Genomic DNA, 25,132 nt, shown 5'->3' on the forward strand with positions numbered 1-25,132 from the left:
GAGTTGTTTAAATGTGCTAAAATTTATATCCTCATAATAAATGCACCAAAAGTTGACCATAGTCCCATGCTCCCATGGGTACTAGAAGATTATTAACAATAATTATATGCCAAAAGCAGTACGAATAGTCAAGAAAATAATAAAGAGAGTAAGCACTTCTACTTTGAATCATATGCACAAAAGAAGGAAATTAGTCTTGTGAACCCCTAAATATATGTTACTTTGGAATAGAACTTAAAATCGACCATATGAGACCCTATCACTCTTAAAATTAAAACAAAACCAAAGGTTGGAGACTTGGTTTATAGCATTCTCATAGCTCAATACAGTACCTGATATTATTGGTTAAAAGAAAAAAATTAGGCTTTAGACACAATTTTACTAAATTGCGAAGCTTCGAGAAAGAAATTTTGCATCAGTAACCAAGTACTCCCTCCGTCCCCAAAATAATGCAACTCTCGCTTCTCGAGAAGTCAACTAATTTTAAATTTGACCAATTTTAAATTTGATCAAATTTATACAAAATAGTACTAACATTTATGCTACAAAATAAATATCAATAGATTATTCATGTAATATATTTTTCATACTAAATTAATTTGGAGACGTGAATGTTAGTAATGTTTTTTTATAAATTTGGTCAAATTAAATCTGTTTGACTCTTCGAGAAATGAGAATTGCATTTTTTTTACAGAAGGAGTACTGTATAACATAACATTTTCTCGTTACTGTCTGTAAAACATTTTTTATTTTTTTATTTCAACAGTCGCTATTTTGCAGTTTGCTACCATGATTCGACACTGAAATTCTTGTGAACCAAATTTCAAACTCCTACAGGGTCTGTCAAGAAAATGACCAAAACCGTCTCCGCCTTCCTCCGTTTTGCGCTAACTTCCAGACCACCATCATCACCTCCACACCACCGCCGCAGCTCCTCCCTCTCCTCCAGTTCTCCACGCTCTCCCGCCCCACCCACCACCGCCTCCCTGCTCCTCAGCCTCGCCTCCCGCTCGCTAAACCCTAGCCTCAGATCCCCTCCTCCCCACCACCGCGCCGCATTACCCTCAGATCCGCCTCTGCGAGCTCATTTCAGATCCACCCATGCGCCTCCCGGTCCTATTCCCCCTCCTGCTGCTCGCCGTGGCGGCGGCAGCTTTCACGGCTGAGGCCGCGACGACGCTCTCGTCGAGAATGGTGCACCGGCTGTCCGACGAGGCGCGGCTGGAGGCGGGCCCGCGCGGGGAGTGGTGGCCCCGGCGCGGGAGCGGAGAGTACTACCGCGCGCTGGTGAGGAGCGATCTCCAGCGGCAGAAGCAGCGGCTCGGCGGCAAGTATCAGCTCCTCTCGCTCTCCAAAGGCGGCAGCATCTTCTCCCCCGGCAATGGCTTAGGCTGGTGCGCCGCATTCCCTGCCCCTGTTGGATCTTCCTCCCCTGAACTTTTTACAGTTTTACCTACACCACTGTGAATGATAGTGTTACTACTTAAAATTGTAGAACTACGAGATAGTTAAAAAGAATGCGGCGCTATTGTAGCAAAAAATAAAAGGATGCACTGTTGGTATTGGTAGACTCTGTTTTTACTGCTTTTACCGTCACTGCGATGTAGTACTCTGTGTTTTCCTATTTTTCAGTCAGAGAGCTAGGTGCCTTGTTGGAATACTTGTAAGCTAATGTTATTTCGTCTAACTTTTGGTATGTAGGTTATATTACACTTGGGTGGATGTTGGGACGCCAAACACCTCATTTCTGGTTGCATTGGATACTGGGAGTGATCTGTTTTGGGTACCCTGTGACTGTATCCAGTGTGCTCCTCTGTCTGGCTACCGTGGAAATCTGGTATCCATCTCTTTCGATCAGTAGGGTGATGTTAATGTCTTTAGCTGTTGTATTGTGAAATGGTTGTGTCAGCTTGAGTAGAGACATATAAGGACCTGTTTTTTTTATCTTTTATAAAAAGACATTTGAGTATGTTAATATAAAAATGCTGGTGCATATTACGACGTCTAGTCTTAACAATTCTTGACAAGTAATAATGCGCCAACCATGGTCGAAGAATCTAATACATTCCTTGTAGTTTGCTTTGATTCCATTGACTATATATTGGAATTCATAGGGGAAAAAAAGACAGATGTTCCAAACGTCAAACTAGTTTGACTATTCTGTAAACTTTCTCATCGTGTTTCTAAGGTCATTTTCACTTTAAATTTCACTATGATTACTGTTGTTGCAACATGCAAGTAGAGTTGCGAAGTTTGCGCGAACCATCATGTGATCCTAAATTACCACATGGAAGTCCATGTCCATTTTGATGGAAAGTGATTTTACTTCACCTTTCAATTGCAATTTAGCACTTCATTTAAAAAGACTTGCACTACCAACAAAATGGCACATGGGATTCATGGTATAAATTTCATGTAATAATCTGCATCAGTTGCATACCTACATTTCACTGCCAATTAGGCATGACTTGCAAATTTGGCACTGGCTAATTTGTTTTTTTAGTTTGGAACCCAAGGGGCATGTACAAATTGTGGCATCATGTGTGAATTTTGATTCTCATTTTTTAAATTTTATGTTGCTTATACAATTCTTTGTAACAAATGTACAAACAAAAGGAGACTACTACAATTTGAAGCATTTTAGTGCTTATTTCCAGTGATTGATTTCGCAGGTGCTCCGTCATAAATGGAGCATCTATTATGCAGGATAGAGATCTTGGAATATACAAGCCTGCTGAATCAACAACAAGTCGGCATCTTCCTTGCAGCCATGAGCTATGCCTACTGGGTTCAGGCTGTACAAACCCAAAGCAGCCTTGCCCATACAATATTGAGTACTTTTCTGAAAATACTACCAGCTCTGGTTTGCTGATTGAGGATACACTGCACTTGGCCTCCAGGCAGGGTCATGTACCAGTGAACGCTTCAGTTATTATAGGGTAAGCTTTTCTGTCACTTTCTCCCTCAACATGACTTTTGTACTTTGGTTTCATAAACAATACTGTTTCGTTGACTTAAAAGGAGTAACGTCACTTGACAAACCACATTATCCTCACTTGGATTGTTGTCCTTTGCTGGATGTTTGCCCTTGAAGTACTCATAAATACTCTGAACACTTTCTAGGTATCTTATCTGTGCATTTGCATAAGACATTAGTATGTTAAGCTAAGCCATAGCCATTCTGTGTTTTTTTTTTCATTTCATCTTGCCTTGTTAGATGCTTCAATGCAATGTATGAACAAAATAACTGGTGTTAGAGATGTTGCTCTAGTACTGAGCCACTCGAGTAGTCAAGTGTCATGATTAGCTGACATTCTGTCATTTCAGTTTACTAAGATCGTGTATCCTTGTGGTATAGTTGTGGTAGAAAGCAAAGTGGTGATATTTTGGATGGTATTGCGCCGGATGGACTCCTTGGCCTTGGAATGGCAGATATATCAGTTCCTAGTTTCCTTGCAAGAGCTGGACTAGTTCGTAATTCCTTCTCGATGTGCTTTAAGGAAGATAATTCTGGGAGAATTTTCTTTGGAGATCAAGGAGTGTCCACTCAACAGTCTACACCATTTGTTCCTCTGTATGGCAAACTGTGAGTAGCTCAAAGTGATTATCTTATCAACTAATAATGCCATCGGTTTCTGCAATGGTTCATGAATTCTTTACAGTCCACTTACATCTTTCTTTCTTAATTTTCCAGTCAAACTTATGCTGTTAACGTTGATAAATCTTGTATTGGACATAAATGTCTTGAGGATACTGGCTTCGAGGCTTTAGTTGATAGCGGAACATCATTTACTTCTCTTCCTCCCGACGTTTATAAGGCTGTCACAGTGGAGGTGAATACACATGCATTTGCAGCTGGTATTTTGATGTATAATTTTCAGTACTAATTTGATATTAAATTTTCAGTTTGACAAACAAATGAATGCTTCAAGAGTGCCTTTTGAAGACAGTACTTGGAAGTATTGCTATAGTGCTAGGTGAGTAACTTGTGGTTTCATTTAAGGTCATCCAGTACCTGTTTGGTTTCTGTGATTCTGTTGAATAAATCCACTGATGTGTCATTACATACAGTCCTCTTGAGATGCCTGATGTGCCAACTATAACACTGACTTTTGCTGCGAACAAGAGCTTCCAGGCTGTTAGTCCTATCCTTCCATTTAATGACAAACAGGTACGCCATCTTTGTTGGGTCAGAGAAAAAAAGGCCTCAAATCAGTATCTCTCATTCAGGCTTTAGATAGGAATCGTGTTTAGTGAATCTTACATGCGTCCTTTTGCTCTCAATCAGTACATTTGAAGTTCCGTGCTCCTGAATGAACTGCTGCTCATTTGAGCTCACTTCCATAAAATACTGACATACTCCCTACGTTCCAAATTGTAGGTCGTTTTTTACTTTTCTAGGTTCATAGATATTATTATGCACCTAGACATACACTATATCTAGATGCGTAATAATATCTATGAACCTGAAAATGCTAGAACGACCTACAATTTGGAACGGAGGGAGTATATAGCATGATCTGAGTCAGTATATCTAAAGCCTGCATGAATGGCAACTGAGTTCATATAAAAAAATAATGTCAGTTGAGTAAATGTGTAGGTTTTTATATTGCCGCATTTGTTTGATTTAAAATACTGCATGATAAACGTTTTGTTCAGTGTGCATGTCTGGTCAGTACATAAACCACTACAATATGAAAATTTTGTTTTAAAAGGGCCTGTTTGGAGAGGGGTTTGGATACAAATCCTTGGGATTAGTGACCGATTCTTTTCTGAACATCGCCTTATGGAGTTGCAATGTACCCCTTGACACGGAATTTTTTTAGCAGCTGTTAATACCTTCCCACAAGAGAAAGCAAAGTCAATGACATGCTGATTTCTAGTTTCAGAACTCAACTGCAAGTACCTTTCAGAGTAGTTTAGAGCTGCAGCTGATCATCCAGTGTGCTGATTTACAGGGAGCGCTCGCCGGGTTTTGCTTAGCGGTGCTGCCATCACCAGAACCTATTGGAATTATCGCCCGTAAGTGCTCAAATGAATCTAATCCATGTGTTCTCTTGGTATTTCGTGTCCATACATCCAACATAATTGTGAAATGCAGAGAATTTCCTTGTTGGATACCATGTAGTCTTCGACCGAGAAAACATGAAGCTGGGCTGGTACCGCTCTGAATGTAAGCCAGAAGAATACCCACCTACCAGTGAATACCAAATTTACTATTCACCCAGGTACTTATTAAATATGGTAACGCCCGTTTTCCTGTGAACGCAGGCCGTGACGTTGACAACAGCACGACTGTGCCTCTGGGCCCATCGCAGCACAACAGCCCAGAGGACCCGTTGCCGTCGAACGAGCAGCAGACTTCGCCGGCAGTGACGCCTGCGGTCGCAGGCACGGCTCCGCCCTCCAGCGCAACGACGAACCTACAGAAGCTCCTCGCTAGCTCTTACCCGTTGCTGTTACTGACAGTGTCCACTGTGTTCTTCATCTCATGAACAACTGATAGAATATACTAATCGATAGCCCTGTATATTGTATGTGCTTTATATATGGTGCTTTTTTGTTGCCCTAGAGATGAGTAGATCAGCTGTATTTTGCCCCCATTGTCCCGTTGGATACCCTGTGGTTGGAATCGCCAAAGCTCCATATGACCTTATGCTTCGGTTAGAGTCTGAACCATTTCGAGCATAGGCCCTGTGAATGGATTAGGCATCCTTTTCTGTTGGCTTGCGTCTGTTCTGAACTTCCTCGGCTCACCAGTCACCGCCTAGTAACTCCAACATGAGATGCAGACGTGCAGCCATGGAAGGCTGGTGTCATGGTGTGGAAACGACGAGCTTGCACTGTCCTCCTCGAAGTCTTGTACATCATCTTCAGCAAGCATGGGCATGGCCACATCCACTTTCCAAAGCTGCAGCCTTGCAGGCGATTTCTTGCACCCTCATCACACAGGCTCGTCCTGAAACGCCTCTGCGTGCTCTGCTCGTCTGCTTGGCTTACTGCAACACACAACCTCACCACCAGCACCATTCCTCTGCACTGCACAACCGTCACATGAGACGAGACCTCGCACCACACCACCACGGCTCCTCCTCTCCTCCCTCCCCCTCGCTTGCTTTCCACCCTCGTCGTGCTCTCTTGTCAGCCCCCAAACATACCACCGCACGCACCCCTTCTCCACTCTCCCGTCCCCTCACTCAGTCACACCGCGTCTCGCCATTGCCAATCTCAAAAGGCCTCCGAACAGTCCCTGCCGGCCTCGTACAGAGCCAGACAGGGCCCCTCTAGACTTGCCTAGCTAGGCTCCTTCACCCGTTTCACCATTTCACAACAGTCACAAGAGGTTGGGAGTGTTCACGCACCAAGCAGCTTGCTACCTCTTCAGGACCTTGCTGCATTCCCCATGGGAGGCGCCATGAGGCAGCTGCTCGGCTTGCTGGGAGCGATCAATGGCCGCCCCAGGGAGAGGAAGAAGAAGATGGTGGTGCCGCGGCGCCCGGTGCAGGCGGTGGAGCTCAGGGTCAGGATGGACTGCGAGCGGTGCGAGCGCGAGGTCAAGAAAGCACTCTCCGGCATGAGAGGTTGGTCATCCGTCACTCTGGTCCCCTGGCCGGCCGGCCCTACGCATTTGCGCTAGTCTTTCGTTGCTAATCTTTCAAAAAAAAGAAAATCTTTCGTTGCTCGGTAGCATTGCGCCCATGACTTCCCTTCTGTGCCCTGATGATGAGCACTCTGCACTCTGCACTCACCGAGTCAGTAATGACCATCATGTCATTTCAGCCTAAGCTTTTCCCAGCATACTTTTTTTTCTTTTGCAATAATGCAGCAGCATATTCGTGCACCTATCATTGAGCTACACTAGGCAGGGGAAATCTCCTTCGAACCGAAGTGTTTTTGTGGAGAGAGATTCCAGTTAATTTTTAGAGGCGGTTAATGACTCTGAAGCTGCTGCTTGCAGGAGTGCAGCATGTGGAGGTGAACAGGCTGCAGCAGAAGGTGACGGTCACTGGCGAGGTGGACCCGCTGGCGGTGCTGCGGCTGGCCCAGTCCACGGGGAAGAAGGCGGAGCCGTGGCCCCACCAGAACGCTGCTGCTGCTGGCGGCGGCGGCTACTGCTACGCCCCGGCGGCCGTGGCCCTCTACGGCATCGGGGCGGCCCAGCTCCAGGCCCACGATGGAGGTAGGTGGGCCAACCCGGCTGGCTACTACCACCACCCGCCGGCGAGGAGCGTGGAGGCGGCGGCCATCATCGGCGCCGACCAGATCACCAACCTGTTCAGCGACGACAACCCCAACGCCTGCTCCCTCATGTGACGCCTACGTGGTCGACACAGTGGCTCAGTCAGGCTTGTGGTTTAGTACTTAGCGGCAGGAGTAGCTGTAGGCTAGCGATTGGTGCCACTGCATCGTCACTGTAAATCTTGCGAGGTTTCTTTCTATGTGGCGTGGTTAAAGTCAGGGAGGAATCAAGAATGTAGCAGAGGTTTTAGGTCGATGGCACGCAGAGCAGGAAGCAAACTTGGCGTTGATAGATTCCATCTAGTTGTAATCTATGCGCTTAGATCCCTAGCCGTTCTTTATGTTGGGATTCAGGCAGTGGAACATGAGATCATCAGCTCCGAGGGTCAATATCGCTGTCCCTCTCACAGGCACGCCAGCACCTCTCCGTCTCTCGCTTGAAACGTTGCCGGAAAGCAGGGCGTAAGATATCTGAAAACTTTATGCGTCACGTAGCTTTCCCTCTAGGCTCTGCCGCGCTATGATCTCACGCGCTTAAGTTAAAAGCGGTCCGAGAGCAGTGGAGCTCAGTGCAGGATGACACCATCAGGTTCAGACTTCAGACCCATGGCAAATCCAAGGGGTGCATGATGAGGTAAAACCGGCTTTTCTGCCAGTGCAAAGCCTCCTTTCGAGCTCTCACGCATCCCTGTGCTTCCAGATCGCCATTCTTTTTTTGTTTTTTTGAAGTAAAAGATTGCCATTTTCTTCTTGGTGCATCTTTGTGGTAGCCAGGCAACACGGTGCTGTGCCGGGTGGGTTGGCAAGGGTCCTTGAAAGTTCAAATGGGTTGGCAAAAGTTGTATGCTCGCCCACTACTGTTCGGCAATTCGTGTGGTTTGGTCGTAAAACTTGACACTGCGCCAACGCGTTCTCGAATCCGGGCTCACGAACTTGCTGCGGTGAGTCACCTGATCACTTTTAGTGGAACAAAGATGTGGCGCCAAACTGGTCCCAGGTATATTAGCACTTGCCGTCAACCGTCATTGTTTGGTCCAAAAAATCCCCAGCGCCACAATTCTTCCCTACTCTGACTGACTGACTGAATGGTTTGAAGTGGTCTGATGATGCTATCTAATATCTGCACATTTGGCATTTGCAGTACTCCGTATCCAATAAGTTTATGCCTCGCAATATATGCGCTGATACTGTTTCTGGCCTCCACACCAACACAGGCCGTCAGTCACGGAATAAAACTTGAGATCGCGAGCTTGTCGATCCGATACGGAGAAATCTGCCGCTGGTGATTGCATCCCATCACGCCCTGTTTTATTTCTTTCTCTCCGAGGATTTTTAAAACGGGATGCATGTGCTGTTGTTGTTGATAGTGGGAATTAAGCCACCGCGCACGCACCTTCGCTTTCGTCACACGCGGCATCACTGCAGGTTTTGTTTGTTTGGGCGCACTCTTCGTGGGACGGAGGGAGTACACGCGGACGCTAGCGTATAAAATTTCCGTTGATCGATCGGGATCATCTGGCATTAGTTTTCGTCGTCAACAGGTTGAGCTTTTTTCGGTGTGCTGCTGAACGCATAGGTTTTGCGAGTCCGACGATATTTTTTTGGGCGATCGATCGATCTCGTGAGGGCGCTGGACGAGGAGTCGAGGAAGCATCTCGGCAGATTTTTTTGTCGTCGTTGCCTCAGCCCAGCGCAGCGCGTGGATCCAAGCCAACACGCGACCGAGCCGTCGGGAGCTACGCACCCCGGGGCTGGAGGCGCGCGATTCACGACTACGAAACGAGCGGGGTGGGCGTGGCAGCGCGCGGTGGCGCGAGGGTCCCCTCCCTCCTCACGCCACGGCGCGACGCCCCAGCCCAACCGCGAAAACGACCGACCCGCGGGGAGATGGAGCAGCGCCCGGCCCGCCCGCCCTGGCTGGCTCGGGTGGCCAAGCCAAGGTGGCCGCCGTGCCAGCCTTTTTCCGTGCGGCCGCCACGGGACGGGTGGGGGCGGGGCCAGGAGTCCCCCGCAGGTTGGAGGAGCCATCGCAAACCCGCGAGGGCGACGGGTTTGGCGTGTCTGCTGCCGCTGCCGGCCACCTCGGCCGCGCGGATACCGACCTCGGCTCGGCTCCAATCCTCTCGGGCGCGGTAGCGGCCTGCGGGGTGCGGCCCTGCGTCTTCGCGTGACGCCTTGAGGTTTCCTACCACGCGCGGGCGCGCGGGTTTCTCGTGATCTGCATCCTGCAGAGTGCAGACGACTGCAGCGCGCGCGGGCTTCGGCCGGAAAAAAAAGGGTCCAATTGAACTCCAGTCTCAGTGTCGTTGCAATCTTAGTATGTGGTTTTTTAAAAACTGCTGTAAACTGCTATAGAAAAGCAGCTGTGAGAAAGCAGCTGTAGGAAAAGCAGAAGGCCGTTTGGTTAGAACAACTATGACTTTTGGAAAATTTTCTAAGTCTTTCATCATTTACACGGACATGACCAACTTCCACGCCATGGTGCAGGGCATCCCGGCGTTCCCCACCGGCACGCCGCCATCAACTTTGCCGGCAACTACGGCTTCCCGCCATCCTCTGACGTCATGTCCTTCGACCACCACCACCACCAGAACCTCAACCAGAGCCACGTTGCTCCTCCCCCAACGGCGCCGCTCCAGGACCAGCGGCTCCGCAGGCAGCGGTAGTACACTGGCGGGGCATTCGGCGGCTACAACAGCAGCCTACTGGGACGGCGGGGTGCGCCGGGTGGCGGTCGGGTGGAGGGCAACTGGTGCGGGGACGGGTGGGTGCGGGTGACGGGAATAGAAGGGGAAAACGAATCGGTATCCTCCATAACCAATGGAAGGTGGGTAATTTCTTTATCCAAAAGCAGGTGAAAGCTGGGGGCACCTGATTTTGGATTTGTACTAGAGCGAAAGCTGCTTTTGAGAAAAAAACACATATAGCTTTTTACCTCTTTGGTTAGCTTTTGACTTTTGCTTTGCAAAAGCAAAAACATGTTTGGAAGCCCAACCAAAAGGGACTAAATGAAGTACGATGCAGTCACAAGAATGCTGAAATAAAATGAACAAATCTAGAGAAGAATCTCTATGACAGCAGGAACAAATCATTTAACTCTCGACAAAGTTTGCTCGCTTTGCTGCGTACTCGTGGTATACAAGCAGGGGCGGAGCAGGATTCAAATATAAGGGGTCCAAGAAAATATCAGCCATAAACCATTAAGGCATTAATATACACAACTAAATATCACTATTTATTTCTCTCTATTAAATTGTTTCAAACAATGTGTTTCTTTTGTTTCCACGAGCTGAAAACTGAATTTCAAAGGATCAGCACCCGTGAATTGTCTGTTGCCTACTCCAACATACAAGCTCTTGCTATGCATGGTTTTGACTGTTCTTAGAGCACAGCTAATTATGAAGTAAATGTAAATATAATGCATGGTATAGATCAACATACACAAACGCAACAATCTCCCATGTAGTCACGTTCTAGGATATGGACATATACATCGTCGAATTATGGCATGATCTGATAATTAAAAGATTCATAAACCATATACCACATGGATTACATTAATAAGATGTAAATCAGCGAAACACCCCTCTAGAAATTAACAACAGCACATGACAATTTTTTTTGTTGCCGTGACTTCTAGCTTGATGCAAGAAAAAAAAAGGAAAGGAGATAGTCTTATAGTCCATTACATGATATTGTTAGATATGTTGATGAGGCAAAGTATTGTGTATATAGACATCGATCCTTCTCACTGCAGACATTGTGCATTGTGGCTTTATGTAAAGAGCACAAGAAACAAATAGATTTTTGAAGCAAACATCAGTATTGTGTCCCACTCATGTATCTAACATACAAGACAAGGTATGATGTGGTGATGTTCCAAATGATCGTATATAATGATAATTTATACATATAAAAATCTATGCTCCAATTCAAACATATAGCACAGTTTGATGGATCAAACAAATAAAACTATGTACATAATTCATAAAACATATTCAAATAAATAAAACTCCTATATGCCAAATTTTGCCGCCATGGCATCTAGCGTGATGCAAGGAAAAACAAAAGGGAAAGAAGATAGTCTGCTTATGCTCCATCGTATGATAGGGTTAGATAAATTGATGAGCCAAAGCTATGTACATATTGACACCGATGTATCACATCAAACATAATGTTACGTCTGATTGAGATGTCAACATGCAAAACAAATTCTGGTGTGGTAGTGAAGGATCGTATGTAGTCATGTAGACAATGATAATTCATACTTACAGCTCACCAGCTCTAGTTAGAGATAAACAAATAGAAATTCTAATGGATGTTGAGTGACCACAAAGATAGCATCAATTGGCCACATAAATCTGAAATAACACAAATAAAAGAATAGAAAAAAATAGAAATCATGCTCACAGTCAAATATATGATATACTTTGACAAATCAAGCGGAAAACAAGATGTGTAAAAAATTCAATCTACTGCACTACATGCATACCATATAATAACCGTGATGGAATATGAGAGAACAAAACAAATATGATGTAAGTGTAAATAGCATGTAGCTATACATCAACATGCAAACACGAAGCTTCCATGTGGTCACGTCATAGTCATTGCATATCAAGACAACTTATACCATACAAACACTATGCCGACTTATAACATGACCTAATGATCCCATGATTCATATGTTACACTGATTAGATGTAAATCAATCAAACACTCACAAATACATAACAATTTTCGACGGCTATGACATCTAGCATGATGCGAGAAAACCAAAAGAAAAGAAAGCACTTTACCTTATGACATGGTTAGATAAGTAGATGAGAAACTATGTACGTAGACGGATCTACGACATGGTACATCGATTGCATCACGATTTCTTTTTTGTAAAACGTATAAAAAATAAATCAGTAGTGGATGCAAACGCAATATCACATCCCATTCGGTGGTCAACACGCAAGACAAACTCTAGTGCGGTGGCATTCTTACAGATCATATGTAACGACAATTTATACACATTTTGCACCGACTAATAGTCACGTGATGCAAAAACTTCGAGCAGCATACCTTACATTACCTAATTTAAACGCAACAAACATCCCTAATAAACAGCACTAATATATGGTATTGTTTAATAGTGCACAAAATAGCCTCCGGATACAGTATCTGTTAAGGTATGTGGCCGCAATTGCATGCGGGCGGCGCAAGGGGGTGAACCTTTCCCCTAAACCGCGGGTTAGAAGCCACAAACGACGGCCCAGTCCGCATCAGATCGGAACCATCGAAGAGATTCTGCGGGGAGGCCGGACGGCCCGGATCCCACGCGTCGCTCCCCCCCGCCTCCTTTTATGCCCCGCTCCCCCGCAAAACCCCTCTACCATCCCCACCCACCAGTCTCCCTCTCCCCACACCTCTCCAAATCTCGCGACGGGAGAGGAGGCCATCAAATCACAGGGGGCGCCAGGAGCCGGAGCGCGGGAGGGTGGGAGAGGAATGGAGCCGGCAGAGCGAATCGAGTCGGGGAAGGCGCTGGGGAAGCGCCCGAGGAGCAGGGTGCTGCCCCGGACGGCCAGCATGGTGACGGTGCCGTCGGCGGCTAAGCAGGGCCGCCAGGAGCGGCGCGCCGGCGTGACGTCGTCCACTTCCCTGCCAGCTGGTGGCGCGGGGATGGGAGACGGAGGATCCGGCGCCGCGACGAGGGCGTTCTACTCCGGCGGCTACCTCGCCGGCGCGGAGACGACGGCGGCGTTCTTGAAGGCGTGCGGCCTCTGCAACCGCCGCCTCGGACCCGGCCACGACACCTTCATCTACAGGTTCGTAGATCGACACCACAGCTACCTTTTACCTTCCACCGGAATTGTCCTTCGAATGCCTGTCGAAATTCTTTACTCCGATCGATCCCTTCACGTTGCTTTACAAGCGATGCACTATGAGTGGCCCTGCCCCTTATCAGTTCTTTCCACGTCAAGATTTCACTCGGATCGAATCTCTTTTCTATCGCGTCGCGACGCGTCGCGTCGCCTTGCTTAGGATTCTGTCCTGTTTCCTTCATCAGATTCATAATTGCGTAATGTTCTCGTGGTTGTTCTTGTTCCCCATGTATATTGAATTAGGGAAGTAAGTAATTTGATCTGTCTCCATGTATTGATGGACAGAAGTATTCCGTGTTCCCCGTTGATTTTGCGAATTCCAGCAGGATCCGACACGTTCTAGTTCATAATACTCGGGAGTATATGAATCTAATTCCCTCCTGTTTTTTATAGGAAGGAATATTTGATGCGAATCTTCCTTTCGGCATGTTGTTTATTCCCAATTCCACTGCTTAGGTTTACTATTAGCTGATGCATCTGACGCATCATGTAGGTGTGTGCATATTTAACATTATGATGAGTCAAGCCTACACACTGTTCCCCAAAGGAAAGCATTAATAAACATAGGTGACCAATCATATGAGCTGTTCGTTGATTATGATACAAGCCCGGCTACTTGGAACCATCTAATAACTCGCAATTCTTTACTTGTCGCAATCCCTCATCTACCGCAGGTTAAATATTTTTTTCTTCACTGGAGTAAAAAAAAGATTAGTGTTTTAATTCTTTGCAAAGAAACATGGCCGTGACATGATTGGTTGGATTCTGTTGTGTGCGGCGTGCAGGGGCGAGGTGGCATTCTGCAGCCAGGAGTGCCGGGAGCAGCAGATCGAGTACGACGAGCGCATGGAGCAGACGTGCTCCCTAACCTCCATCAAGGAGGCCCCGTCCGTCTCCGGCGCCAGCGGCTCTGACCAGTCCGGCAGCGGCGGGGAGACCGTCGCCGCCGCCTAGCCCGGCGCAACGGCGGCCGTGGTGGTGCAAGCGGCGCATGTTGCCCGCTTGGCACCCTGGAGCAGCGGCACCAGATCGAGATCAGTCTGTCCCTTGTTAGTTTTCCCGGGCAAGTGCTCTAGCGTCTGTGTATCCAGCTTTTAGCTCTAGAAGTCGTCGTCGTCGCTCATGAACCGTAGCGGCAGCGGGAGATGGATCTTCAGGAGAGGAATGCGTCAGTGATTTAATTTTGCTGTCCCTGACGCGTGTATCTCTGGAATCTTGGTTTCCTTGACTGTCGGAAGGAAGAAGGAAAAAAAAAACTTTGGTTGCGACAACAGATTGCTCTTCTCTCGCCTGCTTCCTTTTGATTGATTGCATCTGGTTGTTAAATCTCCTTGAATGTTGTTGAGTTGATGGACAGCCTGCAGTAACTCATGAGTGATGTACTAGCCAAAACCTGTCTGGCAATTTTTTTTTCGAAACATTGTCTGGCAAATTTTGACCATCTGCTCCCCAGGTGAAGTGAGGCCTTGTTTAGTTGGCGAATTTGGGAGGTGCCAAATTACTGTTACAGCACTGTAGCACACTGTAGCGTTTCGTTTGTATTTGTGAATTATTGTCCAAATATTGACTAATTAGGCTCAAAAGATTCGTCTCGCAAAGTACAACAAAACTGTGCAATTACTTTTTAATTTCATCTACATTTAGTACTCCATGCATGTACCGCAAGTTTGATGTGATGGGGAATCTTCTTTTTGCATAGTGTCAAAGTTGGAAGTTGGGAGTAACTAAACATGGCCTGAGCAAAAGTGCAAACCGCTCATCAGTCATCAGGTAGCGTAGAGGACAGAAAAGCGGTCTGGACTGGCAGTGGGCGCGAACGTAACAACAAGACAAGTGCATGCTGTATCGCTGTTATCCGCACTGCACATTCTAGACGGTGGTGGTCCTGCACGGTCTAGAACCAGGTGAGGCGCCCGTGACCCTGATCGGTCTCGATGCAATCAATCCGTCGTCGCCCCTACCTGCAGGACAACCACCGCCGCACGGCCGGCCGTTTGCACACGCGGTGCGGCCGGCTCACACGAGTTTTTGACCTGCCATGGCCGACGACGACGAACGAGGGCGGAGGGCCTCACTCACCGCCTCATCTCATTGTCTGTGCTCACCAGTCGACACATGTGCGTCCACCGTATGCTGGCTTTACTTTTACTGTTCTGGAACGAAGCACGGCACTGTTCTTGGCAGGCGCAATACTTTTATGCTTTATTAGTTCTAGGTCGGCGCAAAAGGGAGCTTGACGTATCAAGTCCGCAGCATCTTTGTCGTTCTGAACCGAGAGAATTCGACACATGGGAAACGCGATCTGGGAGACGGAACGCTGCTGCCTATAGCAGATGCAACGAACTCCACGGCATCTTGACATGATAGCGCAGGTTGTGGGGTTTGTTGGGAGCCGGCCGTTGCGTCTTGTTACGCGCCATGGGGCATAATGCGCCAGCCGCTAGCAGCACGGATTCTGCCGGTCGGGTACGGCGATTCGCGCTCGTGAGGCCGAGGCCGACGGGCGCCGAGGAGCAGCAGATCGCCGGGACGGGACGGGCCGTCCTGACGCCTGCCGCGCGGGCGCGGCGGAGCAAGAGCGGAGGACGGACGGCGTGCGTCGCGTCACGGGTTCACGGCTGCCTGCCTTGACCCCCGAAGCGTCGGCATGCCGGCAGCAGCGGAACGAGCGCCCCGTTTCCTGGCGCGTTCCGGCGGCCACGTCGCGCGAGCCGCAGCCGCCTACGCTCGCAACTCACATGGCAGTATGGCATCCGCCAGAGAGCATGTCAACCACCCGATCGAGCCCGAGGGCCGAGACAGACCGAGGCGAGATGGGCACATGAGCGACCACTGACCACCGCGCGGCAGTACGGCCATGCCTCGGGAAACACACGAATGATCGTCTGTTGGTAGCAGATGCTGAGCTTTCTCCTCCGCCGTAGTCTACTCGGCCTCTTGTAGTAGCAATATCCACAACTTCTGCAGGTTTCTTCTTCTCAATTTTTGCTGCTACTAGTGCCGCAACAATTCCGAGTTATTTGCCTTATCGGTGCGATAGCTTGCGTCACCTTGCCTTTTATAGCCAAGTGGCCATCAAGCAAGGTACTGTAACGTTGATTACTCTATCAAAGAAAAAAAAAAGCAAGGTAATGTTTGGTGTTCCATGGCTTTCATGGCTGCCTGTCCTGCTGTCCCGAGCCATAGGCGTCGGTCTCCCGAAGTCAAAGAGTCCAGCTGCGTACAGCGCGTACTTCACCGCCGGCCTTCCGATCCTGCCGTGGATGGGGAAACCGTCCCATTCTTTAATCCTCTCTTCTAGATCCTTTCCTTCTCATCAGAGGCAGGGCCGCCCCTGGCTACGCAACAGGACATTATAGAAATGCCATGAACATGCGCCTGTCGCGGCAGTAATACGACATCCATATTGCGTTAATCAAACCGCCACCTAGCTGCAATGCTTTCTGCATCATGGCTTGTTGCCATCACATGAACTCACATGCATGCTTCGATTCGTCCCGTCAAATAAAGAACACGCGGAAATTTTGTTTTGCGAAGTTACTCTGAAATCTTCACCTGTACTATAGGCTTCCAGTAAACGATCATTGCACCTGAGACAGCCGAGAGAGTCTTCATCATTTGTTTTGCCAACACAGACAAGCAGTTTAAAGAAACTGTGCGTAGATTCCCCATTAGATTTTGTGTTAACCAGAGGCCCCATGCCTGCACTTTTGTTGGGCAAGTGGTTCGCTTTTTTGTATTGCGTGGTGTCGTTATACCACCAAAAAGTGGGGAAAAGGAGAGGGTTCTGGACTCCCGGTGGCCACCGCTGACGACACACAAATTATGGGAGCCACTTCAGGGGTTGGGACGAGCGTCCATTCTTGTGGTCTTGTGGATTTTTTTTTTTAATTCTCCGAGAGGACACCATTGACGACTATTTTTCACGCAGCTCGGTTAGTTTCGCTGAGCAACAACAGCAGATTCCCAAAGTGGCGCCTGGCGCCTGCCGTGTTTTGGACGGCCATCTAAATCCGTATCTGCTCTGTTGCCCTTTCTTCTAGCTCAGGAGGCATCATCAGGCCTTGTCATTTGCTACTCTCTGCCGCCCTTGAAGCTGAAGTCGGTCTCAATGCGCACACATAGCCAGAGCTCCATTCCAAATTATATGTCGTTTTAGTTTTTTCAGATTTATAAACTTTATTATGCACTTAGATATACACTATGTCTAACTGTATAATAATATCTATGTACCTAAAAATCTAAAACGACCTATATAAAAATCTAAAACGACCTATAATTTAGGGCGAGGAGGGTACCTTACATGAAAATCACGCGGTAGCAAATTTTTTTCCGAAAGGAGCAAGAAGCCCAATGGATTAAGATGAAGCACAGTACAGGCCCCCAATTTTACAGAACACACCCTGGAGAAAAGATAAAATTACAACAAGGTCAAGACCTACCTTTTCTAGTTGTGAACTTTGCAAATAAGACCTTAAGAAACAAAGAAATCACTTACATGCTCCTTCGGGCCAGCGGCATCGCTCCTAGTCCGCTCGCCGGCCGCCCCCTCGCCGGGGAAGAGGAAGACGAGCGCCGGCCAGGACACGAAAGCTTTGAGTAACCGCAAATCGTCCCCCCCTCTGGCGCGCATCGGTCGGTGACGCGGTAGCATCTGTGCTCGCTTGGTTCATTTGATGACTGATCGACAACACACGCGATGTTATACTAGCCAAATGCAGCTTGGGTCTGCATTATTTGGACTGTGTGCCCTTCCTTTAGAACCAAATAAAGCACAAGAATGACACGCCTACTTCTGTAAGCATTTCAGTCCGGTGAAAAAAGCTACCTTGCGACCTACAAGTCTTTGCTTTTTGTCCGCGAGGGGAAGCAGGATAAAGTACTGTGACCTTTCGTTCAGTCCCGGTCAAATTTTGACCCCCAGTACTAATGTTAGCATTAGTACCGGACCTAAATTTAAGATCCTCTGGAGACTTTTTAGCACGGAGTGGGAGCTTCACCTGGTACTAAAGCCTCCGTCCGCACCTTATCCCGCACCGGCCGCTCCCTCCTCTGTTTCTTATCATCCCGTACTCTATCTCTTTATCCCCTCTCTCTCACATAGCGCTTCCTCTCCTCCTCTATCTCTTTCTCATCTCTTTCTCTCACAGATTCCTCCTCTCACACAGTGGCGACAGCGATGGCGGGCAGCGGGGGCGGCAGGTGGGCGAGCGGGAGTCAGCGGAGGGGGCGGTGGGGCCAGATGGAGGCGGAGGTGGCGGCGGAGGCGGAGGGGCGACAGGCGGTGGAGGAGCAGCGGAAAGGGCGGCGGCAGAGCAGGGTGGGACGGGATGCGATTTTTCTTTTTTAGTTTTTTAATATCTTTTAGTATCAGTTATCTCGACTGATATTAAAAAGTCACTAGTATTGAATTTTTAAGTACCGTTGCTAAGGCGTTTTCAGCCTTGGCCTCAGACAAGACGATCTACCCCAGATGCAACGCACGTAGACGCAAAGGTGTCACGCTAGTGCGCATGTGTGTGGTTGTCCGAATCCTAGCGCCAGTCGCAGGACGCCTCGATGCGCATGCGAAGCCAAGTCGCCAACCCCGAGCGTTTTCGATCACCACCTGCTACGCCGCACGAGCCGTCCCGCAGCTATCTCCTGCTTGCCTCGTCCCTGCCAGGCGTCGCGCCTGCCGCCTCACTGGCCTGGACGCGTGCCGAGAGGCCCGAGACGCCGGACGCCGGCGCGCCACGTTGGCGAGACCGCGCCGAGCGGCGGCATGGGCGGAAACATGTGGCGTCCCCCACTTGGCGCGCTGCCACGTCCGCTCTTGGATGCATCCTCATCCACCACATCCGCGGCCGGCGACGGCAAAGAAGCCCAAGGCCGGTGCGCGCGCACCGACTTGCTCGGATGGGCCTGGCTGATGCTGTTTTCCTCGAAACTCGAGGCCCACGTATAGATTTTCTGGGCCCTCGGCCTGGTTAAACATCCAGAGACCTCCACGCGCGCGACGAATTCGGCGTCGTTAGACCTTCCACAGTGGTGACCTAACGCACGAGTACTGCTACATGTCGTCTTATGTAACGTGACGTAAGATGTTTTTATGGTGTGAAGCAGAGAGAGCAAGGAGTATCATACGACTTATAATATTTTTCTTTTCATATGCACAATTTAAAAAATTATATAGCTCTACCAGATAACTTATAAGATAACATATTGTACGGGTTGTCTGTGAAGTCGTCTCAAAATTACGCCACGAATGGAAAGCGAAGATTTGAGCACCGGTGCACACACTGTAGCTAGTGAAGTCACTGCTGGGTAATTTTTGAGATATGAATGTACAGGCGCCGGTGCCAACTAAATAAAAATTTCTTTCCGCTTTGCAAACTGCTCACCCAATTTGATGGCGTGAGATCCAGACGTTGGCCCTCCAAACTTCACAATGACGCCTAAACGTTGCAGCTTATGAAGAGTTGTGCCTGTTTTCCGCAGCGGGGTCCGCCATTTTTTAAGCTTCACTTCCACGCTGTGGAAGGCCTTATAACGATCGACCACCCTGCGCGCCTTGCACTTGCAGCCACAGTTTGAGGATAAACCCAAGCAGCCAGCCAGCACGCGCAGCAGCAGCCATGGCGCCTCCCGTCTCCTCCCTCTCCCTGTCCCCCATGGCGTCCAGCACAATCCCGTCGCCGCAGCTCCCCAAGCCCAGCACCGTCAGGGCGCTCTCCGTCGCGCCCTGCAACTCCGCCGCCTCCTCCTCCTCACCGTCCACCTCCTCATCTCCCCCGTGCCACGCCGCGGCGCCTCAGGTGGCGTCGGCGGGAAGGAGGGGGATGCTGGCGCTGGGCGCGGGGTTCCTGGCCTCGGCCGCGCTGCTGTGCCCCGCCGGGGACGCCGGGGCCACGCGCATCGAGTACTACGCGACGGTCGGGGACAAGCTCTGCGACCTCAACCTCGTCAAGTCGGGGCTCGCCTACTGCGACGTCGAGGTCGGCACCGGCGCCCAGCCACCGCGCGGCGAGCTCATCAACGTCAGTGCCCACAAACCGGTTTCTTGCATGCCCTGCGACTTCCTTTGACTAAACTTCATTTCTGTAGTAGAAACACTTCACTTCTATGAATGAATATACGAGGTTTTATCTGCTGTCCCTCTTAGTTGGATCGTATTTCTATCCGTCCTGCACTTTGTTGCTGTTTAATCTTGCTGAGCGACACTGCAAACTTTTACCTAAATATTAAAACATATCGCAAATTCAGATGTAATAATTTGTTTACTACTGATGATGGTCAGGTGCACTACACTGCAAGATTTCCCGATGGTACGGTGTTCGACAGCACCTACAAGCGCGGCAGGCCACTGACAATGCGCATCGGCGCAGGCAAGGTGTGCAGCATTTGCCCATTCAGAAGATGTGTATTGCAGCCTGCACCTTCCTTACCATCACGCGATGACACCCCTGTTTCACTCTTCCCATCTGCAGATCCTCCGTGGGCTTGAGCAGGGAATCAGTGGAGGTGGTGGTGTGCCGCCCATGCTTGTTGGTATGGTTAAGGTTCAGCAATTGGTTGTACATTAGAGGCATTGGCATGCTGTGCCTGTATCCTAAGTCCTAACTGCGCTGCAATCTTGCTTCAGGTGGGAAGCGCAAGCTTATGATACCTGCAACTCTGGCGTACGGGCCTGAACCAGCAGGCTGCTTCTCAGGTCAATTTCTCATCCTACCCTGAAAAGTAAACAAAAGGTTCAATGGCATTTGACTGCACTATAAACAAGAACGTTCAGAATTTTTTTTGAGCCTTGAAGAACGTTCAGAATTAATTGCTCTAACTTTAGCATTGTCAGCAAATTGCACATGTAACTTCAGACCATCTGCTTATTTTAACAGGAGATTGTAACATTCCTGGAAACTCCACAATTCTATATGACCTTTTCCTCGTCGGAATTTACAAGTGAGCATCCGATGACAAGGAACATTCGGGAAATAGAACAGAGTTACAAATAAAGGTCCGTCCGATATCTTTCATAGGAGTGCAGCATCCTCAACTTGCCTGAATTTCCTTATTAGAAAAACTTGGCCTGAATTCTCTGTGAAGGCAAACTAACTTAACACTCTTCTTTTCAGAGCAAGAATGGACCGTTTCCAATCCCAGGATTGTCGGAAATTCTACCTTGGCAATTTCATGGAACACGGGGTGAGTTTCAGCCTTTCAGGGAGAAGTCCATCGGATCACCACCAGAGCCCCTTGCAGAAGTTTGTGCATAGCATTTCTTTATCTTTTCGTAGTCTATTGGCACTTTGGCAGTGTTCTTGACCTATATTTTCAAAGAAAATAAGCCCCTTGGATTGCAGCAAAATGATACGGGGCAACTTGCAGGGAGTGAGATACGAATAAACCCAGCCTTGTAAGTTGTAACAGAATATTATCATAGAACTTTGTAAAGACCAATCATACTATGGTTCACAGGGCATTTAAAGACCAATCATACGGCCTTTTCACATGGCATTTATCGGAGTGTCATATACGGCCTTACCATCCAGTCCCATGGACTAAAATTTAATGTCACTCAGATGGACTAAAACACTCCTATCTAGCCGATCGGCAGTGTTCCTGACCTATTTCCAAAAAAGTAAAATCCCCCCTGGATTGCATCAACTTGGTACACGACAACTTGCAGCGACTGCAATAACAAACGAACGGTGGATTTCGTACATCAACGTGGCCCTCGTATCATCAACAGCACATCTCTCAAAGTTCACTCTCCTCTGGGCTAGAACAAGATTGGTACATCTCAATCCAAGAAACACCAGACTCCATCACCTAGAACTTGACCAGGCATGGCGAGTACACGACAGCCTCGGCATACCTGGTATAGTTCCAATCTTCAACACCCTCCAGTTCCAATCTTCAACATCCTCCGACATGAAGCACCTTACATGGAGGACTTGGACACCCCTCAAGTGCAAATTTTTCTCATAGCTTGCCTATCAAAACAAACTGTGGACTGTGGACCGCCTAATCACGAGAGGATGGCCTAACCAAAAAGTATGTATGCTTTGCCACTCGCACGACGAAACACTTCTGCACTTGCTAACACAATACCGTTACACTATACGAGTCTGGGATAGAATCTTCGAGTGGATGGCTGCACATGTCCCGCCAAGAGGAGATTGGACTAACTTTTCATCTGTGAGCCAATGGTGGGCAGAGATAGGCTCAATGAGCGGCGCCCCGCTAAAGGGTTTCAGATCGATCGTCATTCTCGTGTCCTGGGAAATCCTTCCTCCTGGGAAATCCGGAAGGAACGTAATGCTAGAGTTTTCCAACGCCAATTCAAAAGCATCAATCAGCTGCTTGCCAAAATCAAGGAGGAGGCGCGATGTTGAATCCTAGCGGGAGCCAAACATTTAGGCTCCATCCGCCAAGTTGACGATTGAGCACCTCTTGTAAATTTTGTATATATTTTTTTCTTCATTTCTTTTGGCTTAGGCCATTGAAACTCTCTTCTCTATTAATTAATACAAGCCCGACAATCTCTACCAGGTCCGCAATTTAAAAAAAAAACTTGCAGCGACTAAAATAAGAACAAACCCGGCCTTGTAACAGAATATCATCATGGAGCTTTGTAAAGACCAAACAATCATACTGTTGTTATAGCAGTTTTGTACAGCCAAAGCTACCAAGTTCTCCGAGAGTCTAAAGGTGTGTGTCAAGCGCTACAGTTACTTTGGAGGAGCTACACAACCAGGCATTGTAAAGAGTTGGGACAGCAATGCATGAGCACGGCTGTTTCAGATGGCGCACACCTGCCTGAATTGTGGAGGTAGATGAAGTAAGAAAAGCAGAGCTAACCATTGGCACCATTTCCATGGCTATGGCTGGCGACCAGATGGCTCATAATTCCAGAAAGCCACTAGTCAGTATAAAACGACCACTCTTTCGTCAAGCTCTCAATAGTGGTCCCCGTTGGTACCTTTTTTAAGTAAATAATTTAAAAATATTTTAGCAGCAAATAAGGAAAATAAACCCAGTTTGGTTAAAAAAGTATTTAGAAGGCTTTTTTAGTGAGTTTAAAATATAGCTAAAAATTGGGATGCTATAGCTGACAATGTCACCCTAGTAGCGTGTAGCAATATTGACGGTGTTGGCAATGATCACACTAGAGTGGTTAATGCTGACGTCGATAGCGATGATCTTCCCCAAGTTGCTAGAGGCGACCGGAGCCAGTATATTGCCCTTTTAAGGTCATCATCAAGATGACGATGTCCAAAGGTGCTGCCTGCGGCCAAAGCCACACAACTAGGCGTTGTAGCCAGACGTAGGGCAAACAAGGGCTAACCAGGAAATTCGATTTCCACGGAATAATTCAAATCCGAGTAAATTCAATTCATAGCTCCGTAATTAGCCCTTGAGTGCATCCAACGAGTGTGCAGCGATGACGGCCACCCCTTTAAATGCCTTGAGGGCCTTTTCCATGTACCCCACCTCTAGCGATGCCATGAGCTTGTTTGCTACTACTACGACTTACGATCCTCTCCCTATCCCTTTGTTACGACTGTGGCCGCTCAACAGTTTTCTTCACTTTTGGATGATCTTAATAGCGTGGTAATGCCATGCAGTCGCCACATGGACTACAATCTTGGTGATCCGGAAAAATAATATCAAAGAACCTAAGGTCTAATCTAGGCTCCCAACAGTAAATCGAAAATCGACCCACTTTGCTGATGAGGAGCTTGATTCAGAGCCAAGGGGCCATGCCCGGTAGTGGAATTTGCACAACAACCTTTAAAATTTAAGGAAACTTTGAAAAAATCTATTAGCGCTGACCCCTTATAACTAGGGAAAAAAAACGAATTTCTATTTATGCTCCTGCGCGGTAACTAGCGTATCGCTCCCCATGACTTCAAAATAAAACTTATGTATGGTTTATTAATATAATATAAGCTGGCAGTAAACAACAACCCTCATCTAACAGAGCAAGAATCAAAAGGGAGGAGCGAAATTATTTCTAGCTACCGAAGCAGAGCTGGAGTGAAATTATAATAAGCCGGTCTAGGACAGCTCGTAAGATTATATAAGTTGCGGGCTCTGATTTTATATAAGCGGACTTTATAATTTTGTATGTTTTTATTTCGAGGGAGGCATTGCATTAAAGTGGAGCGCTAGTCCATCAACATGAGCTCTTGAAAGAGCAATTGCACTAGAAAATTATTTAAAAATTAGATCCTCAATTGTTTACATGTGACTCTCTCATTTATTTAATATTCTAACAGAATACACATATATAGATATGTAACATTTATTTAGTTGTGATTGACTATTAATTAATAATTACTCTATAAAATTTTTCATCCACATTCATATCTTTCTCACACTGCATTGCACCTCCATATACTGTGTTTAACATGAAAATCATTATTTTTCATTAATTTCTCCTGTACATGTATAAATGATGTACATGGTGACACCCATCATACATATATACCTTAACTTAATATTGTTGTACTAACAATGATATGAATAGGTAATTTAGAATTATATCGGTTTATTTTTGGACGTTTCTATATAAGATAATTAAATTAAAATTTAGATGTTTACTTCAAATTATTTTTAACAACGATATACGTGGGTAATTTAAATACAAATTTAGAAGGGTTTTTTAAGTTACTTTTTATAATGACATGTATAGGTAATTTAGATGGAGATTATGGAGTTACTAAGATTATATTATATAATGGCAGAGGTGCATAATTTAGATATAAGTTTAGGGGTTTATTTTAGAATATATTCGTAATTGATAGTGGTGTGTAATTTTTTTAGAAAATATAATAGACCAATGGCTATGGTTATTAGATTCTACAACATTGATGCACAAATATTTTAGTTTTCTGAAAATTCCTAGGATTTATTTTTCCCTAGCGCGTCTGGTGAGAATTAAATGCATAGTCTCCAATTGAGGGCACATAACTAATACTCCCTCCATTTCAAAATATAGACCGTTTTATTTTTTTACATAGATTTTGTTATATATC

At 47.2% G+C, this 25,132-nt stretch overlaps 4 protein-coding genes across 5 annotated transcripts; all 4 read left to right on the top strand.

Moving 5' to 3' along the window:
• Nucleotides 1-893: 893 nt before the first annotated feature.
• On the top strand, nucleotides 894-5,603 carry LOC101776938 (aspartic proteinase-like protein 1). Of its 2 annotated transcripts, none has more exons than XM_004953880.2 (10): nucleotides 894-1,394; nucleotides 1,702-1,837; nucleotides 2,707-2,939; nucleotides 3,359-3,586; nucleotides 3,695-3,833; nucleotides 3,907-3,977; nucleotides 4,072-4,171; nucleotides 4,959-5,022; nucleotides 5,102-5,173; nucleotides 5,272-5,603. In XM_004953880.2, the coding sequence occupies exons 1-10, from the start codon at nucleotides 1,102-1,104 to the stop codon at nucleotides 5,493-5,495; spliced, it is 1,560 nt and encodes a 519-aa protein (XP_004953937.1). In that variant the 5' UTR covers nucleotides 894-1,101; the 3' UTR covers nucleotides 5,496-5,603. The 2 variants fall into 2 exon arrangements, with proteins under 2 accessions (XP_004953937.1, XP_004953938.1); XM_004953881.1 differs by having other exon boundaries at nucleotides 1,105-1,394; nucleotides 2,673-2,939.
• Nucleotides 5,604-5,768: 165 nt separating this feature from the next.
• LOC101777621 (heavy metal-associated isoprenylated plant protein 20) lies at nucleotides 5,769-7,631 on the top strand. The gene is made up of 2 exons (XM_004953882.4): nucleotides 5,769-6,581; nucleotides 6,959-7,631. The coding sequence occupies exons 1-2, from the start codon at nucleotides 6,404-6,406 to the stop codon at nucleotides 7,312-7,314; spliced, it is 534 nt and encodes a 177-aa protein (XP_004953939.3). The 5' UTR covers nucleotides 5,769-6,403; the 3' UTR covers nucleotides 7,315-7,631.
• Nucleotides 7,632-12,612: 4,981 nt separating this feature from the next.
• On the top strand, nucleotides 12,613-14,468 carry LOC101778044. Its single transcript, XM_004953883.2, has 2 exons — nucleotides 12,613-13,055; nucleotides 13,898-14,468. Exons 1-2 carry the CDS (start codon nucleotides 12,736-12,738, stop codon nucleotides 14,064-14,066), a joined length of 489 nt encoding a protein of 162 aa, XP_004953940.1. The 5' UTR covers nucleotides 12,613-12,735; the 3' UTR covers nucleotides 14,067-14,468.
• Nucleotides 14,469-19,648: 5,180 nt separating this feature from the next.
• On the top strand, nucleotides 19,649-21,607 carry LOC101778441 (photosynthetic NDH subunit of lumenal location 4, chloroplastic). The gene is made up of 6 exons (XM_004953884.3): nucleotides 19,649-20,131; nucleotides 20,392-20,484; nucleotides 20,582-20,642; nucleotides 20,737-20,805; nucleotides 20,987-21,105; nucleotides 21,224-21,607. Exons 1-5 carry the CDS (start codon nucleotides 19,730-19,732, stop codon nucleotides 21,052-21,054), a joined length of 693 nt encoding a protein of 230 aa, XP_004953941.1. The 5' UTR covers nucleotides 19,649-19,729; the 3' UTR covers nucleotides 21,055-21,105; nucleotides 21,224-21,607.
• Nucleotides 21,608-25,132: the final 3,525 nt, after the last annotated feature.

This window comes from Setaria italica, chromosome I (genome assembly GCF_000263155.2).
Source record: "Setaria italica strain Yugu1 chromosome I, Setaria_italica_v2.0, whole genome shotgun sequence".
In the NCBI taxonomy this organism is placed as follows: domain Eukaryota; kingdom Viridiplantae; phylum Streptophyta; class Magnoliopsida; order Poales; family Poaceae; genus Setaria; species Setaria italica.